The 17,710-nt window shown below is 40.0% G+C and overlaps 1 protein-coding gene and 1 long non-coding RNA gene across 2 annotated transcripts; both read right to left on the bottom strand.

Annotated features, from left to right (window-relative positions):
• Window positions 1-865: 865 nt before the first annotated feature.
• LOC148871997 (uncharacterized) lies at window positions 866-8,920 on the bottom strand. Its single transcript, XR_016107547.1, has 2 exons — window positions 7,103-8,920; window positions 866-1,419 (listed from the first exon to the last, which is right to left on the bottom strand). It is a non-coding gene; the product is annotated as an uncharacterized LOC148871997 (long non-coding RNA).
• Window positions 8,921-12,775: 3,855 nt separating this feature from the next.
• On the bottom strand, window positions 12,776-15,994 carry LOC148871996 (cation/H(+) antiporter 15-like). Its single transcript, XM_088972448.1, has 3 exons — window positions 15,619-15,994; window positions 14,518-15,510; window positions 12,776-14,447 (listed from the first exon to the last, which is right to left on the bottom strand). The coding sequence occupies exons 1-3, from the start codon at window positions 15,874-15,876 to the stop codon at window positions 13,116-13,118; spliced, it is 2,583 nt and encodes an 860-aa protein (XP_088828574.1). The 5' UTR covers window positions 15,877-15,994; the 3' UTR covers window positions 12,776-13,115.
• Between the last annotated feature and the right edge of the window lie 1,716 nt (window positions 15,995-17,710).

Raw genomic sequence — 17,710 nt, 5'->3', positions numbered from 1 at the left:
CTGTGGCTTTACTTGCCAGGATACATACAATTGAAGACTTGCACAGAGTTCTTGGAGTTGCTGGTCCTTACGGATGTTTTGCATAATGTTTTGTGTTTGTGGTGAAAGCAAATATATCCATTCACTGAATTATAGAGGCCCAGCTTTCAATGAGGACCTTGGTTTTTTTCCTCTTTTTCTACACAGGAACTGTCTGCACTGCAAATACAAGCATATTTGGGACTAAGGTTTCATGGAGGTGGAATTCAACAACTTTTACACTTTTTTTTGGCTGTTCAATTAATTGTAAAACTGATAAATGTTTGTATAGTGTTTGTAATTAGTCTATTGCAGTCTTCTTGGTAGATGAGTAATATGTGCACGCTAATACTACAATTTAGTATATTAAAAGTAGCACCGCGTATAAAATGGTTATTCATGAGCAATTGCGTTTATTATTGACATGGGTGTATGACTTAATTTTCTTTTAAAATTTGTTTTAGATTAAGAATAACTCTCTTGTTGCAAATTGAAAATTGGTTTCTGGAAGACAAAAATTTAGTATCTTACAGCGCACCTAACTTGATCAAGTTCCGTTTCATAAGCAAAGTTCTGTCTCGTTAACTAAAGAGATGACAAGAACCTCATTCTTGCTGGTGATTAATGAACTGAAATTAATGCTTGGAGACCATTTTTCCTGCTTAGAACCAGTTCCTGCAATTATTTGATGACTTGAGGACGGTACGAAGTTTTTCCTACCTAAACAAGTTCCCGCAGTCACTGCTGTGTTTGGTAGATTCAATTTTCTTTTTCTGATAGGCTGTTAGCTTTTTTTTTTTGGTAATAATCATATTCATTAAACAACGAAGCCAAATTACAGGCAAGATGAAAAGTCCCAACAAATGGGAGCAGAGAGCATGAAAGAAACAGCATTACAGGACTTAAAACAAGAAACAAAACTTTACTTGGCTGCCGCATGAGCTGCCAAATTCTTGTTCCTAGAGCACCAAGAGAACCTGAAATTCCTTTGTCAGCAAGGTTTTGATGTCTTGGCAGCAGAATAAAATATTAGGATGAGGATCAAAACTATTGGCGTTAAGAGCTTTTACTAAGCTGACATTGTCCGATTCAAAAATAACATTGGATAGATCATTTTGGCCTGCAAAATAGACAGCCTCCCATGATGCCTTTGCCTCTGCCTCAGCAACGATAGGTAATGAAGCATTTTGAGGACCATAGCCAGCAACCCAACACACTCCCCAATGATCTCTCAAAATAAAGCCGAATGAGGTTTTATTTGGGTTCACAAAAACTGCATCACAATTCATCTTCAAGCAACCTTCTTCAGGAGGCACCCACAAAAAATCTGCATCCATCATTTTAGAATTGGAAGAGCCTTCCAAGTTCTTTTGCAAGTGAAGAGATCTCTCTACTATTGACCTGTGAATTTTGGATAGAACAATAAAGAGATTCACATTTTCTTTTTCAAAACAGAATAAATTCCCGTCTTTCCATATTTTTCACAAACAGCTCATTAAGTTAGCCAACCAATCCACTTGACTATCATCTAGCTCAAAAATAATGAATTTAAGCCAGTCCTAAAAGGAATTAAAGTATCAAGTAGACTTAGGGTTAACCCAAGTCCTGAACCTAGCCAGATGCATCTTGCTTTCTCACAAAGCAGAAGGGCATGTAGAATGGATTCAGCCTCTCTTCCACATCTATACAGATGTCCGACTCACACAAGCTTTTTTTCATAATACTTTTCTTAACTACTAATCCACCTACACAACACCTCCACAAAAAGTGCTTGATTTTGGGTTCAATTGGAAGACTCCAAAACCCTCAACAAGCTCTTGTCATCACTTTGATTATTCCAAGTGGAGATATAATTTTGGTAATAAAGTAGGCTGATCTCACAGAGAACTTGTCGTTTTTGCTTCCTATCAAACTAACTTATCAAGCCATGAATTAATAGGGATCTTTATCTCCATGATTTTTTTGAGCAATGGGCCTGGTAAACAAAGAGTTTAGTTTGCTTTCATCCCAAGATCTATTTAATTGATCAATTAGATCAAACACTTTTAACTCTAGAGTACTATCTATTCTAGGTCCTATTAGTTTATTTCCTTCTAGACCAGGTATCTAGGGGTCATCCCAAATGCTCACATTTGATCCCTCACCAATTTTCCAATATATGCCCTTTTTATGACATTTCTCCTTGCCAGGATGCTTCTCCAACCCCAAGAAAGTCTACTCTTCAAGGATGCTTTGAGGAATGAGGAGTCTTAGAAATATCTTGCTTTTAGGAGCCTATCCCAAAGATTGGATGTGTCATAGCATAGTCTCCAAGCCAACTTGGATAAAAGGGCCAGGTTGAAAGCATGAGGGTCTCTAAAGCCCAATTCTCCATTACACTTGTTTTTACTTATTTGGTCCCACTTAACCCATCTTATTTTTTTCCTGTCCTCACTATGCCCCCACCAAAAAGCTTTTTGACTCTTTGCCATAGAATTACAAATTTCCTTAGGAAGCAAAAAATAGGACATACAATAGGCTGGAATAGTAGTGAGAACAGATTTAATAAGAACCTCCTTCCTAGTTTGAGAAAGTAAGGAACCCTTCCAGCTTTTAGCTCTGCTAAAAGCCCTCTCAATTGAGTATTCAAAATCTTAAGACTTCTTCCTCCCAATGAAGGATGGGTTCCTAGGTAAATGGAAGGAAAATCCACTTTCTTATATGCAAACAGTTAGCATCCTTATAAATTTGGGGTGTAAAATCTTGCTAAAAAAACCTTTGACTTTTGGTAGTTTACCTTTTGATTAGAAGCTCTTTTATAGAGTGAGATGGCCTCCAAAATAGAATTTGCCTCTCTGAGATAAGCTTTTGTAAAAAGATAGCTATCATCTGCAAAAAAGAGGTGATAGATAGTTGGAGCCCTTCTACAAATTTTGATTCCTGATAGTTCCTTTCTAACCATTTTTTTGCTTAAGATTGCTGATAGGACATTAGAGCAAAGCAGAAAGAGGTAGAATGATAGGGGATCACCTTGCCTCAATCCTCTTTGAGGTAAAATTCTTCTTGAGGATGAGCCATTTACCAAGACTTGATATGACATAGTTGACACACAGGTCATCACCTAAGAGACCCACTTACTACGGAAACCCATTTTTTCCATAGTGGATTTCAGAAACACCCATTCCACTCTATCATAGGCCTTACTCGTGTTTAACATGATTGCCATATAGCCATTCCTAGCTTTGGTGTTAGACATATAGTGCAAAATTTCATGGGCTATTAAGATATTATTTAAAATGGCTCTGTCAGGGAGGAAAGTACTTTGGTTTTCTAAAATTAAACCTTCCAAAATTTGCTTCAATTTGTTGGCCAGAATTTTAGCTATTATTTTATCGATAGTATTATACAAGATAATTGGCCTAAATTGAGATGCATCTTCAGGATTCTTTACTTTAGGAATTAAAGCAATAAAAGTGGAATTCAAAGAGCGGTTCATCCTCCCCTCATTAAAGAAGATGCTTACTTCTCTTACTACATCCTCTCTAGTAATCTCCTAGAATTTTTGAAAAAAGAGGTTAGGGAACCCATCTCGTCCCAGAGATTTTCTGGGAGCCATTTGGATCAGGGCATTTTTTATTTCCTCTTCAGTGACTTGCTTATGAAGTTCTTCATTCATTTCATCACTAATTAGGCAGCCAATTCCTTCAAGAGCTAGGGGAATTTCAGAAGGGTAGGAGGTAGAAAATGTCACTGAAATAATTTACTAAGATATTATTTATTTGCTCCTAACCCTCCTTTCACTCACCATTCACATATTTTAATTTCAGAATTTAGTTTTTTTCCCTTCTTGTAATAGTGGAGTTGTGGAAGAATTTTGTGCTCCTATCCCCATAATTTAGCCAATTGACCCTAGACTTTTGGGCCCACAGAATTTCTTCCCATTTTAGCCAGCTATCAAGATCAACTTCAAATTCATTTATTCTTCCTTGGTAATCTAACCCCTCCTTCCTTTGATCAAATTTTAGCTCATGCTTCAGCTTTTGTACCCATTCTTGAACCTTACCAAAGTCTTCTTGGTTCCATTTTTTAAGGATTCATTTTTTTTAATCTTTCACACTTTTTTGTAATGGAACGAGGAATGGGATGAATTTGCTCATTCCAGGTGTTTTTAATTAAGTCCTCACACTTATCATGGGAGAGCCACATTTCTTCAAACCTAAAGGGTTTTCTAATTTTGAAACTTATAGGGTTTGTATCCAAACAAATAGGAAGATGATTTGATATGTTGATTGAATAACTATGACATTTGCATCCAGGAATAGAGATTTCCATCCCTCATTGCCAAGACCTTTGTCTAGTTTGACCTTTATATGTTTCCCTTGATCCCTTCTATTTGTCCACGTATACTTAGGTCCAAAATTAGGAATTTCTTCCAAACCCCACCCTCTTAGGAATCCCCTATTCTTTCTTATCTATTTCACTTTTACCTCTCTACCTCCAATTTTATCATCCAAAATAAAAATCATGTTAAAATCTACAACACAACACCAAGCTCCCATTGAAATGGTGGCTAATTGATTTAACTTTCCCACAAAGGACAATCTTCTACTTTCCTCAAGTTCCCCATACACAAATGTACACCACCATAATTTCTCGTTGTTACCATCAACAATTTTGGTGTGAATTATATTTTTATTAGTGGCAATCACTTGGAGGTTTAAATCTTTTTCCCAAAAAAGTGCTAAACCCCCTGATAAACCCCTCAAATCAACACCCAAACAATTACAATCCCAAAGGCACCAGAATTTCTTCCTACAAGTTAAGACACTACACTTAGTATCACTAAAGAAAATCACCTATGCTTTTGTTTCCGTTAGGGCCTCTTGTTAGACAGTGTATGCCCTTAGCTCCAATAAGATTGATGTATATTTGACATTTATTGTAAATGAATAAAAGTAAATAATTGATTCATGTTATATTTGGTGTGTTTCTGTGTAATTACCCTTAAACTGGACACTTATGAGACTTGTGTTAGTTTAGAATGTTCTTAGCCATTGGATAGACCTGGGGAGGTTTGTCCTACCAATGCTAACACTAATGTGTTGCCAAGTCAGTTGAGGCAGCTTGTCTCAGCTGCCAGGATTAGACCCAAAGGACATGTAGTGTGTGTTTGCTTGAAACACTGAACCCAAACCAATTTCTAGTTGTGCCCTGGACCTTGGAGACAAATGGGCAAAACTGGAGAGTTACACCTAACCCCTACACTCGATTATGGTACTGCATTGGGCTGTCTTTGACATGCCAATCAGTGAGATCCTTAGCGGGGGTCAAAACATATGTATGTTGGGGTAGTTTGAGAGTTTACTTGAGTGGGTGATCATAGTGACAAAATCAACGCTTTTGTCGGACAAGGTGAATGATCGGGGACTGCACTCTCTTTGATGAAAACCAAAAATGTCGGTAGTAGATTTCAACCATGTTTGAGATTTGTTTTGCAAAATATATTTATATATATATATATATATATTATGTTTTATTAAAATGTTTGCAAAAGGTTTTGATTCCCGGGATCCATCCAAGCAAAGATTGCAACATTGTACCTTGCAGCCGAGGGAGAGGTCCTCTCTTGTCAGGCAGTGTTTGATCATTATGGGCTGCGAGGTTAAGTGTAAGACCATTTAGGGCTTTTATACCTGATGGGCTAATTTCTCTTAAGACCATAGTCCTTGGTCCTTCATAAGGTGGTTGGACTCAAGGACCATTTAGTGTAAATGTTGAGCCCATACTGATGGACTCAAGGGTTCACTGTATTTAGTAGTGAATTCGGCTAGGCCTTGTAACAGAGGCTAGGTTGAGCCCATATGGCTTTTGTGAGATCAATGTTAGGGTCCCACGCCATACAAAGAGAGCCAAGTTAGCCGGCAATTAAAAGGGGGAGTGAGCCTGCAAGCTTAATGGGCCTTAGGCCCATAATTAACTAGATTAATTAAGAAGTCACATGACAACAAGAGTTTAGGTCCTAATAGGATTAGGAGAGCTGATCTTAAAGATTTGGATCAAAGAACTCCTCCTAATAGGATTAGGAGAGCTGATCTTAAAGATTTGGATCAAAGAACTCCTCCTAATAGGATTAGGAGAGCTGATCTTAAATGCTTATAAATAGAGGGGGTGAATTGCTTTATTTTTCACCTTTTTGCATTTACTTCTCTCCCTCTATTCTTTCCGCCCTACCCTAATTTGATATCTAGGTTTTTGGACTGATAGAGATCAGTTCCTACATTTGATTTTGCTAGAAAATCAGATATGATTTCGTGCTCACACTCCTTGCTTGATCCTTGCTGAACGATAACATTGCTGAACCTACTTCATCTCAAGCTGCACTATCTTTAGTGGAAGCGGGTTTTGGTACTCTCTTTGGGCGTGAACACCTACGTTGGGAGCTACATGTGTAGATTCCGTATAAAGTATTGCTCTCCCATTCTTTTGGTTTTAGAACTGGTCTGGTTTGTTTCAAGAATGATTCTTGAAAAATGTAATTTTTTTAAAACTGAGAATACGATTCCCGGAAGGAAGAAAAGAAATTTTTTAAATTTTGCTCAGCCGCCCTGCATGGTTCGGCCATCCATATGATGGATCTCCCTTCCCTTCACCTCATTCGCTGCACAAACTGTCAAATGAGAGCCCAACCCTTGACAATTCTGGTAGAAGGCTCTAATGACCACACTAGGGAGTTGTATAGGGACAACTCCCGCAAGCCCTCTTAGATGGTTGATAAGTTCTACAGTTAGTGTTTTCAAGTAACGGATTCTCTTATTCCACCCTCCCCATATTGATTTCCTATAACGGATTCTTAATTTTTTCCTTTTTTTCTTATTCCACCCTCCCCATATTGATTTCCTATGTGGACTCTCAAGCTTTTAACAGCATGAATAAACCCAAACATTTTTTCCATCAATTTTACATTAACAAGGTAATAGTCATTATCAAAATCTTTTAAATCCACACAGCCTGGCATACTAGTATTACTTCCAACAAACAAGAAACTAATAGTATTTGGCAAGGGATCACACATTTTAACAACAAAAGGGTTAGGGTTTAGGCATACCTGATCTGACACCGACGAGCTCAACTGGATTGCCTTTGCTAGGGGCTGACCTAAGTCATTGTTGAAGGACTTGAGAACCTCCTTTTCTATTCTGTCGAGGTTGTCTTCATCTTTGATCCTTAGCCTTTTTCGTTTCTGGGTTCCTGTAACTCTATAAATGGTTCCCTTGCTCTCTTCACAATCACGAATGTTTCAACCTTAAAAGCTCTTAAAGGAGTGTTATAAATCCTCAGATTCAGGTCTGTGTTGGTTCCCATGGACACTATCATTAAACCCAGATCCGAACCCGTATTACCCTCTTCTTCACCTTGGTCTGCTCCCTTCAAATTACCAGTCGAGGCTTCTGACTCATCATGAGAGAAATTTCCGAATTTGGAGGACTTGCCGACCTCTGAAAACTTTGGGCTATTGAAGCTTCTTACTCTATTTCCCGAAAAAGTAAATCCATGTTGACTACCGCTGGAGTCTCCGTCGTTCCATCTGTCCCCCATCGGAGCAATAAAGCTTCGCCGGAAAAACTTCTTAGATGACAGGATAAACTTGAAGCTTCAGTTGAAACCACCTGGACTTGCTGGATTTGAAGTTCACTGAGGCTCTTCTTCAAAAAGTCTGCGCTTGACCGTTGTTTTCCTTATAATAAGCTCCAATCGGCCCTGCTGCTCTTCTTCATCATTGTTGTTTAGAATGCTCACTTCTGGCGATTGGGGTTCGTCCCTTGCCTTCTTGTTCGAAACCGTTGCTTTGGGATCTGTCTTTTGTATTTTACTGTGTGTATTTTCATTCCCAGCATTCCTTTGAAGTTTTGCGCACCTACCTGCATTCAGAAATCTATCATTTTGATTATCAACATCAGCCCTTAACCAAGGCCCATACCCCTCTGGAATCTCTGTTCGATCCATTTTGTATTTCTCCATTCTGGCAACTAATTCATCCACGTCCTCCCAATTATCCTTGTCTTCAGTACAGGTTTTCTCTACATGTCCCAGTCTACCGCATCTGAATCAAAAGAAAGGGATGTTCTCATATTGAAAAGAGAACCACTCTTCACGACCATCTTCTAGGACACCTTCGGAGCCAGTTGCCAAAGGCCTGTTTACATCTATTCTCACTCTGACCCTCAGTCCCATATTCCATTCTAACTTTTTCTTCCTTTGCCTATCCTCTTTTGGGTTCACATCCAAAACCTCCCCCGCCTCCCTTTCTAGCAACTTTCCCGTTTCACGAATCCACAATGTAGTAGAGCTTAGATTCACCTCAGGAACTAGCAGATCGCGCGTTCGATTGGTTCTTGAGAAGGAGGGGATACTCCTTAATTGTCCAAGGTTCTTCTCTTAAAATATTCCTCACATCCTTCTCTCTAGAGAAGGAGATTCACAGAATATCATCACTCGCTCTCTCCTTTTCATTTCTCCTTAATTTGATCCACCACCACATGCTCTTGAGCTGATCCATGACTCTTGTTACATTCACCGGTTTGTCCGATATAATCTTTGCATACAAACTCTTCCTGCTTTGAACGTTCTTGACCAGCATCTTCCTGATTTCTTTCCACTCTTCCTCCATCCACCGTCTCCATCCTTAAGCTCGAGCGTGTTCACACACCTCCGATCCACGACAGAACTATCGTTTTCTCACCGATTTTCGTTCCCTCACAGAACAATGAACCCAGAACAATAACAGTCGCTATAGGCTGATAGCTAAGTAAATGGAAAGTCCACCTTACTCCTGGCCCTAGTTGTCCTTGTATTGAGGGGGGTATTGTTAAATTGGACGATCAATAGTCATTCAAGGAATCTGATTTTCTATGGGGAAAGAAGGGATAACTGAACTTGTAAGGGTAAAGTGGTAGTACTACTCTACTAGTTATCTGTATCTATTTTCCAATTTTAAAATTAAGATTTTTATATCATCTCATTAACTTTACATTAACTCACTCCTCCTTTTCATTAATTCCTTTAGATTATCTCCTCCTTGAATAACTCATACCACTAATTTTCTCTCCTCTCCTTTATTCTATTAAATTGCTTTTAATTCATTAACTTTTTTATCTATTTATGAAAACTATTTTATATCTACGTTGTACTTTAAAAAATTACGTACATATACCTTTCTACTTGGCCCCACATAACATAAATAGGCCCCTCCATCAATCAAATGTGATGGAGCGCGATCCGGCTGGTCTTAGCTGTCCGCTGCCTTGCTTTCGAACGAGGTAGCAGGGATCCTGAAACGGGAGAGATGGGAAACCTCCGGGGGGAACCCGATGTAGAGGCTCCGAAACTCAAGTTAGAATCTTTCAAAAGCAAGGTAATACCAGATAGCGCAAAGTTTTTGCCATACCTCTCTTATCGGGGGGGGCAGGGGGCTCTTATAGTCGCTTCGCGTACTTGCCCCGAGGCCCTTGTCAGATCGGGTATGATTACTCTGGCGCTTGTCAACTCGGCTGTCGTCCCTTCTGCTGAGACAGAACCGTCACTGCCTAACCGTCACTGCTTAACCAACTGGAGATGGTGGCGTCAGTGGCGGTGGCAGGTGGCCGTTTAGAGTGCAGCTGCCAAACGTCAGATCCCAAGTCAGTCAGGCGTGGCGCCCTCGGGCACGGAATTCCCTGGTGCCAGGCGTGGTACGACTTAGTTCGGCGAAGTCTACCCCGAGCTGTTACAAGGCGCAGTTCGGCGAAGTCTACCCCGAGCTGTTACAAGGCGGTCAGTTCGGTAAAGTCTACCCCGAGCTGTTACAAGATGGTAGTTTGGCGAAGTCTACCCCGAGCTGTTACAAGGCACAGTTCGGCGAAGTCTATCCCGAGCTGTTACAAGGTGGGTTAATTCGGCGGAGTGTGCTCTTGACGCCTAGGCTTGACCCCTTTTGCCGAGCTGTCGTTTCTGCCACGTGTCTCATAATAAAGAGGTCGGGCCAAAGTTTCCTTCATCAAAATGTTTAGAGTTAATTTATCTATCATTAATATTTTCATAATTCCACGTTTATCCTTCCATTTTGAAAATATTGTTGATCTTCTGCTTCAAAATTCTCAACCAAAACCCTAGACTGATCTTTCCATTCTTCTATAATATTTCTAAGGAGGACTCAGGGGAGCCATGTCCCTCCCCTATGATTTAGAAACTGTAAATTTTCTTGTCTTCCCACTCTCCATCTCAATGGTTGGCCTCCCCTGTGGGCCCATCAATGTTTTGGCCCCCCTTATAACAATTTCCTGGCTCTGCAATGGAGGGAGAGAAGAGAGAAAGGAAACAAAAAAACAAAGAGGAAAGAAAAAGGAGGAATAGGAGGACGAGCATCCGATGTTCACTGGGTGGCGGTGGCAATAGAAAATGCAATGACAACTTTGGATCTCTCTGAGATCTCAGATCTGCAATATTGCTTTTTTCTTCTCTCTCTCTCTCAGTCTCTGGGATCTAATCTCAGATCTGAGTCTCAATCTCTCCCCATCTCTCGATCTTTCATCCTATAAAAATGCGAACCATTGCCCGAGTCAAACGGGCAAAATTATACTATTTTGGATGAGAATTTTGAAGCAGAAGATCAACAATTATACTTCCCAATCGCAATGAAATGGATTTAAACGGGCAAAATTAGAAGATCAACCATTTCCATGTAACTTCTCCCGCAATCTCTCCCCATCTCTCAGTCTCTGTAACTTTTTCGTCAACGTTTCAAACCGATGCTTCCTGCTAGAGAAGTTACATGGAAAAATATTGCGGGAGAAGAGGGTTTTAGACTGCTATCATTGTAACCCTATTTTTCAGTTATTCAATTCAAAACAAATGGGGTTTTAGACCGCCGTTACTGCTAGAGAAGATGGGAAATTCTTTTCGTTGCTGGGGAAGACAATTAAAGTAAAAGTCTAAAAAATATTTAAAAAGGGTAATTTTGGTGTTTTAAAAAATTAAATCACACATATTGTCATGTAATACCAAGGTTTTTAACCTGTCGTTGACGTGAATGGTTGGACCGTTTGAACCGTCACCCGGTCGACTTTCCGGGTCCAGTTCTCATAAAACCCAGGATTTGTTAAAAAACCATTGACAAGTCAGCAAACCGGATGACCCGGACGGTTGAACCATCGAAACGACAACCCAGTAAGCGGGTGACGGTTCGACTGTCCACCTATACTTTTTAGTCCATTTTTAGGTTTAAAAAATCAAAATATTCTCCAAAAGTCCCAACTCGAGCACCCTTCTCTTTTTACAATTTTTTTTTCAAATTTTCTCACATTATTTTTTGTATTTTTGGATATATATTTTTCATAAATATTAGGCATTCTTTTATAAGTTTTAAGATATTTCAGACATATATTTAGCTATTTATAATTTTATATCATTTTCTAGATATTTATACAAGTTTTATATATACATATTTATGTGTATATAATATAAAATTTTTTACTATTTTAATTATGACATCACTGGACTGAACCATTCGACCCACTTGGTTGAACCGGTGACCTGTGACCCATTGGGAAAACCAGGTCGACCTCTGGGTGGGTTTTAAAAATATTGTGTAATACATATAATTGATGGACTACTAATAACGACATGTACTAAATTAGAAATTTTTGAAAATTCAAGTATTAGAGTGGCACATTTTAAAATTCGAATACTAAAATGAGACTAACTCCAAATTGAAGTGTAGAGGAGGCAAAGTCCTATTGGACTTAGTAATGTCACCTATAAAATAATAGCCAAAATACTTGTGAATCAAATAAAACCTCTATTGTAGAAGATAATTGGACCATTTTAGAATGCATTCACAAAATGGAGGTTTTATTAAATAGAACCCCTTGGCTTACGTAACGATGCCCTTTATCCCCATCTGGTGCTTTCACAGTAATTGGTGCAAAAATTAGAGGAAAGTTGTCTACGTGGCATTAAGTTTGGACGACCAGGAATTAAACTTAACCACTATTCACAGAATATGATTCACTTTGGTCGATGCTCGAAGGATGAAACTAATTGTTTACGGGAGATTTTATCAACCTTCTGTAAATGGTCAGATCAAGACATCAACTACTAGAAATCTTCCATTTAATTATTTCAATTATAATACTCACCATCGCATACGATCGATCCAGCATTTGCACTACTTTAAGAGTGCGCTCTATGGGTGTTGATTAGGGATGGTTACGAGCCGAGTTTTTTATAAGTTATTCGAGCTTGATTCAGTTTGGTTTAAATAAAATTTTGAGTTGAATTTGAGTCTAATATACAGACTTGTTTGCTAGTTGGTCAAGTCCAATGAAGCTTGATTCATGAGGCTTATGAGCCTAGTATTAAATAAATAATTTTATTATATATATAATAATATTTTTATTTTTTTATGTATAATAGTAAATAATTTTTATAGTTCTTAATTTTTATCTAAAAAATAAAAAATAATTTTATACATACAATTTTTATTTTTCAAAAAAAACTTAATTTACTCACACTTAATAGTTATTTGAACTCGATTCGGCTCAGCTCGACTTGAATATACCCCTAATACTTGGGTGGGTATTGATGATCTACTTGGGTTACCCGGCCCTTTTACAACGTAGAAGAAAATGCTCTGAAAGGCAGTCCTTACTTGAGAAGGTGCGTAAAAAGCTAGATGGTTGGAAGGTGTATGAAATGTTATTATCAACTCCACATTAGTGGCGGTACCATGCAAAATATCAGATGGAAACACAACTTCAAAGTACCAAAGACTGTTTGTCATCAAGATGTATGATGGATATGTGACGCAGTTGCTTGAGAAAAATAAAGTTCGCATGTGAGAGGCCTTGGGGTCCATTGACCAAACACTCTTCCCCATATAAGGCTCTATCAAATTGACTATATAGAATTTTTGATAACATCTGGACATCTTCCTAAACCTAGTAGACAGGTAAGACTATGGTCTCTGGTTAAGGAAAGAAAAACTCTTTTCTCTTTCCAAATTTTCCAACGCTGGTCAGAGAAGGAATTTTATTTCCCATTCTATAAGAATTGTTGAAGAACCAATCTCAGTGGAGATACACTCAGCCAAAATATCCAGCCCCCATCCCTCTTTGCATGTTCATGACTTGAAGTTGAACAGTACCAGGCCCTCTGGACGGCCACCGGTTCGTGCTGTTAATGTTACAGTGAGCCTGTCGTATGGGGCTGCTTTGCGTCTCCATTTCATTATCTTCCTCACTTCCTCCCACATATTGTTGCACCACAAGAACTGATTTTGTTTCTGACATGTCCGATGCCAACAAATCCCCGATTGCCCCTAGCTCCGGGCATTCACTCCAATCAGTGAGACCAGCCGTGAGAGGTGATATCATTCCTTGTCCTCTTCCAACTATGTATAGGTCGTGTGTGTTGTCCAAGGACCGAACTACCGCTGCCGTCTCCTCCCCATTATTCACAATTTTCTCTGAATATGAAATTGATTCATCGTTCGTATTTTTTATCCTGAACTCGTTTATGTATTCATCGTCAAGCTTCTTCTCCCTTTCGTTGTCTGTGATCACTGTTAGGATTCTCAAATCCCGGGTGTCGCTGCTTGGTTCCACCACAGGATCCGCCGCGTCCTCCCCTGGAAGGAAGCGTATCACCGTCAAACAAACGCCCGGGTGTTCTGCCATTCTCCATCCATACGCCAATGCTTCTCTATCATCTGGTCCACCAAAGAAGAGCACAGCAACGTGGTGGGTGGTTTCGGTTGCTGCCACCCGTGTAGACCCATCTAGACCACGATCGACAAGAATGCCGACTGAGCAGGGGGCAGTGGCTAAGACGTTCTGATTTATACCACGGAAGGCAGGATTTGTGGCCTCCATACTGCCATCAAGTGTTTGTTGCTTGTGAAAAGGGAGGAGGATGAGTGAGGCTCGTTTATCCTCAGCAAGATTGCAAATGTCCTCATGCATGGTGGAGTAACGAGAGATTGCGGTGAGGGGCTGAACAGAGACTCCACCTGAGTGTTGTTCATAGTTTTCGAAGGCGCTTATGATGTGGTCAGATTGGGCTTGGGTGCGGTTGAGAGCAGGATGGCCGCCGGACTTGTGAGAGTTGTGGACAATCAACATCGCTGAGGAACGCCCGGTGAGCTCAACAAGGTGGAGCGCGAAAACGCAAATGGGGGACTTCTTCGTTGGGTGAGAAGCATCAATCAGGTTGATGATGGTCGGGACATTGCGAGGTGTGTGGACGCAGGCCAGTATACGAAGCTCTGCGTCACGCTTCGGCCACTGAACGGTCCTACGCTTGTATGGTATGAATGGTCTTGCTGGTTTGTAGATGGCCGTTATGACTGGAGTTATGATGCTTGTCATGATAACTGCCACGATCACCAAGATTGCAAATGACTGATCATCTAGAACCTGTTTCCAACAAGAAGAATCAAGGTGTAGAGATAGATAGATAGATATATAGAGAGATATAGAGAGATACCTTCTGGTCCCTTCCTGCACTGAGGATGATAATTTCGATGGGACCTTTGGTATTCATTAGTAAGCCAAGCGCGACACCTTCCTGCATTGGCATATGGTTAACCACAGAAACAATGATTGTGGCAACCGCCTTGCCGGTGCAGCTCAGAAAAATGGCGAGAATCAATAAGCCCAAGGTGGAAGAGCCATGGATGGCCCAGATATTAGTCCTGAGCCCACTAATGGCGAAGAAGAGAGGGAGAAGAAACACCGAAACAAAATCTTGAAGCTTATCAATGATGGTAGCTCCGAGTGGTCCATTAGGTATGACAAGGCCAAAGACGAAGGCACCAAAGATGGGGTGGGTACCAAGGGTGTCAGTGATTAACCCACAGATCATGACTCCACTGACGATGAGACAAATGTAGAATTCATTGTAGTTGCTGCTTTCTGGCGTGCGTCTTATGATCCATGCAATGGCTGGCCTGATAACAAAGATGCAGAACATGACGAATACAACAGCGGAGACGACCACCAATAGAGAGGCAAAACGGGTGGCGCCGGTCTTGGCCAGGGAAACGGCCAAGGAAATCAAGATCCATGCGCACAAGTCATTGATGATGGCCGCAGACAGGGCTAGCTTCCCCAACTCGGTGTTGAGTAGTTTGAGCTCCGCGAGAATACGAGCTAGCACAGGGAAAGCGGTGACAGAGAGGGTAACGCCTAGGAAAAGGAGGAATGTGCCAGGGCCAACGTCCTCGGAGGTTTGCAAGAAGAAGGAGAGAGAAATGCCAATCAGAAATGGCGGGATCATTCCAATAATGGCGATGGTCAAGGCCTTCTTTCCTATGCGCTTGATCACATATAGGTCCATCTCAATCCCAACCAGGAACAAGAAGTAGAGCAGTCCTATGTTTGCCATTGTCTCTAGAATCAGCACGCTCCTCAACGGGAACACTATGTCAGCAAACTTAGGGATCCGCCCCATGACTGACGGACCCAACAACACACCTCCCTGCACTCATCGTTCATTCATTCCGTTATATGTTTTAATTTGTTAGAGACTGATCAAGTAGAGAAGATGACGCACAGTGACACGTTAATCTAAGGTTTAGTTCCTTACAAGGATCTCAGATACGACTTTAGGTTGGCGGAGGGGTTTGAGGATGAAGACAAGAAAGCGGGTTGTAATGATGATCAGGGTGATCTGCAACAAGAACACAGGAAGCGAATAATCCCAAGGCATGCTGCCTACCCAGATACCACTGGTGGTGATCATCTTTGGTGAGTAGCATACTATCATGCCTATTGTTTCGTTGTTTTTCGCGCCAAGCCCACCGCTACTGGTCGAGACGATACCCATTTCCCCCATTGATCCCATTTTGACCTAATACTCTTCCTCCACCACCACCACCTCCTCCTCCTCCTCCTCCTCCTCCTCCTCAGCTTAACTAACAACTACCGTTTGGTAGTATCCTTCAATCACCGTAACACAGAAAGGAAGAAAGGGATAACTGAGTCAAGAGAGAGGAAATGGGGACGAACGAGAAATGAACAAAGGAAAAGAGAGAAACAAGGAAACCAAACCAAGAAGATAAGGAAAGAAACGAGCTTGACATGCAGCCAAGACCGTAAGATTTTGCTTCAAGTTTTTCTTAAAAGATGAATGGTGGTAAAAAGAAGGAAGACGAGCAATTATTTCTTTAGGTGGTCAGCGCCCCATTTGGAGGAGTTACTCTTTTGTGTGGTTAATACTCTTCTCCTTTCTATTTGAAGTCCCAATTGTTCAGCAACTTATTCTATGATTTGAAACAAGACGTTGAAGAGCTACCTGAGATTATGGACCATGGCCCATTGTTACAGGTTTTTTACATTTTTGTGAAGGAAAGGGCCGAATCAAGTAAAGCTACCTGAGATTATGGTTGCTTTTAGTGGTTGATTCAGTGTTAGTGGACTTCATTTAATTATGAGAACTTCTTGGTTTGAGGAGGTAGGGTACATGGATCGGAGTTGTGCCACAACAACTTTCTCACATGGTACAGAGAATAAGATTGATCCCCCAAACATCAGAACATTTGGATCTTCATAATATTCCAAATGTTGGAATTATCAAGGCTTACCAAAAAAGAACAAATTTATAAGGATAGTATTTTTCAAATCAATATAATAACATGATTTCTAACTTTAGACACTTATTATTATTATTATTATTATTATTATTATTATTATTATTATTATTATTATTATTGTTATTGTTATTGTTGTTGTTATTATTAGTATTAGTTGGGCCTGTGCGATGCATGGGTAGAGGTGTAAATCGGAGGCTTGGCACAGCACGACATGATAGCCCATGGGTCGTGCCATGCCCGGGACGATGGTCTGTGCCGTGCTGGGCTTGGGGTTTGAAGTCTACGGGCTGGCATAGTGCGACACGATCAAGCAGGCAATGTCGCTCGCGACCCATGTGTCGGCACGGCCCAACATGGCCCATATAAACTATTTATATATATTTTATATTTATTTATATATATACATAATATTTATATATTTTATATACTTATATATAATATATAATATATTATATAAATTATAATTATATAATACTATATAGTATATAATATATTAATAAAATAAAATTTTCTTTCAATTTTATTATATTAATTTATTTAAATATTGTATATAAGCAATTGTATACATCAAAATTCATATAAAATTAAAACTTTAAAATTTTTTATTTTTTTAAATAAATAGGGAAAAATAGCTTTGGCTCGGTCCATGGCCCAACTTGGGCCAAGGCTTGGCCCACGGGCCAGCCCGGCCTGCAGAATGGCACGGCACAACATGGGCCCACGCAGGCCTGGGCCATGCTGGACCAACTCTCAAAATTTTCATCGGGGAGGGTGGTATAGCCCGCCCTTTTCACGGGCCACCTGCGGGCCATACCGTGCCTCCTACTTTACACCTCTATGCATGGATATTGTTAAAAGAAATTGTGGTAGGAACCTTATGAAAACATCAATTGGGCCAAGTGGTACCATGGTCTTGTTCTTTTGTCTGTTTTCAATGACTAATATATTAAAAGTAAAAGACTATAAACATAGGATTGTTTTTTTAATACCTTTTATTTTTCATACATAAGACATTTGTCATGATAACATTGTTATTATTTGTCCCCAAAATTTTCTTTTCACATTTTATTCATTTATTATTAGTAA

Source organism: Nelumbo lutea, chromosome 2 (assembly GCF_056320005.1).
Source record: "Nelumbo lutea isolate HS-2025 chromosome 2, American lotus-T2T, whole genome shotgun sequence".
NCBI lineage: Eukaryota > Viridiplantae > Streptophyta > Magnoliopsida > Proteales > Nelumbonaceae > Nelumbo > Nelumbo lutea.
The sequence above is the reverse complement of the archived record's forward strand: the minus strand, read 5'-3'. Positions and strand labels throughout refer to the sequence as shown.

What these genes read in the sequence shown, in the direction of transcription:
- LOC148871996 (XM_088972448.1), bottom strand. Translation starts at nt 15,876, where the DNA reads ATGGGATCAATGGGGGAAATGGGTATCGTCTCGACCAGTAGCGGTGGG. An exon ending in AAGTCGTATCTGAGATCCTT is followed by an intron (nt 15,511 to 15,618) that starts GTAAGGAACTAA and finishes CGATGAGTGCAG; the next exon opens with GGAGGTGTGTTGTTGGGTCC. An exon ending in GTGCAGGAAGGGACCAGAAG is followed by an intron (nt 14,448 to 14,517) that starts GTATCTCTCTAT and finishes TGTTGGAAACAG; the next exon opens with GTTCTAGATGATCAGTCATT.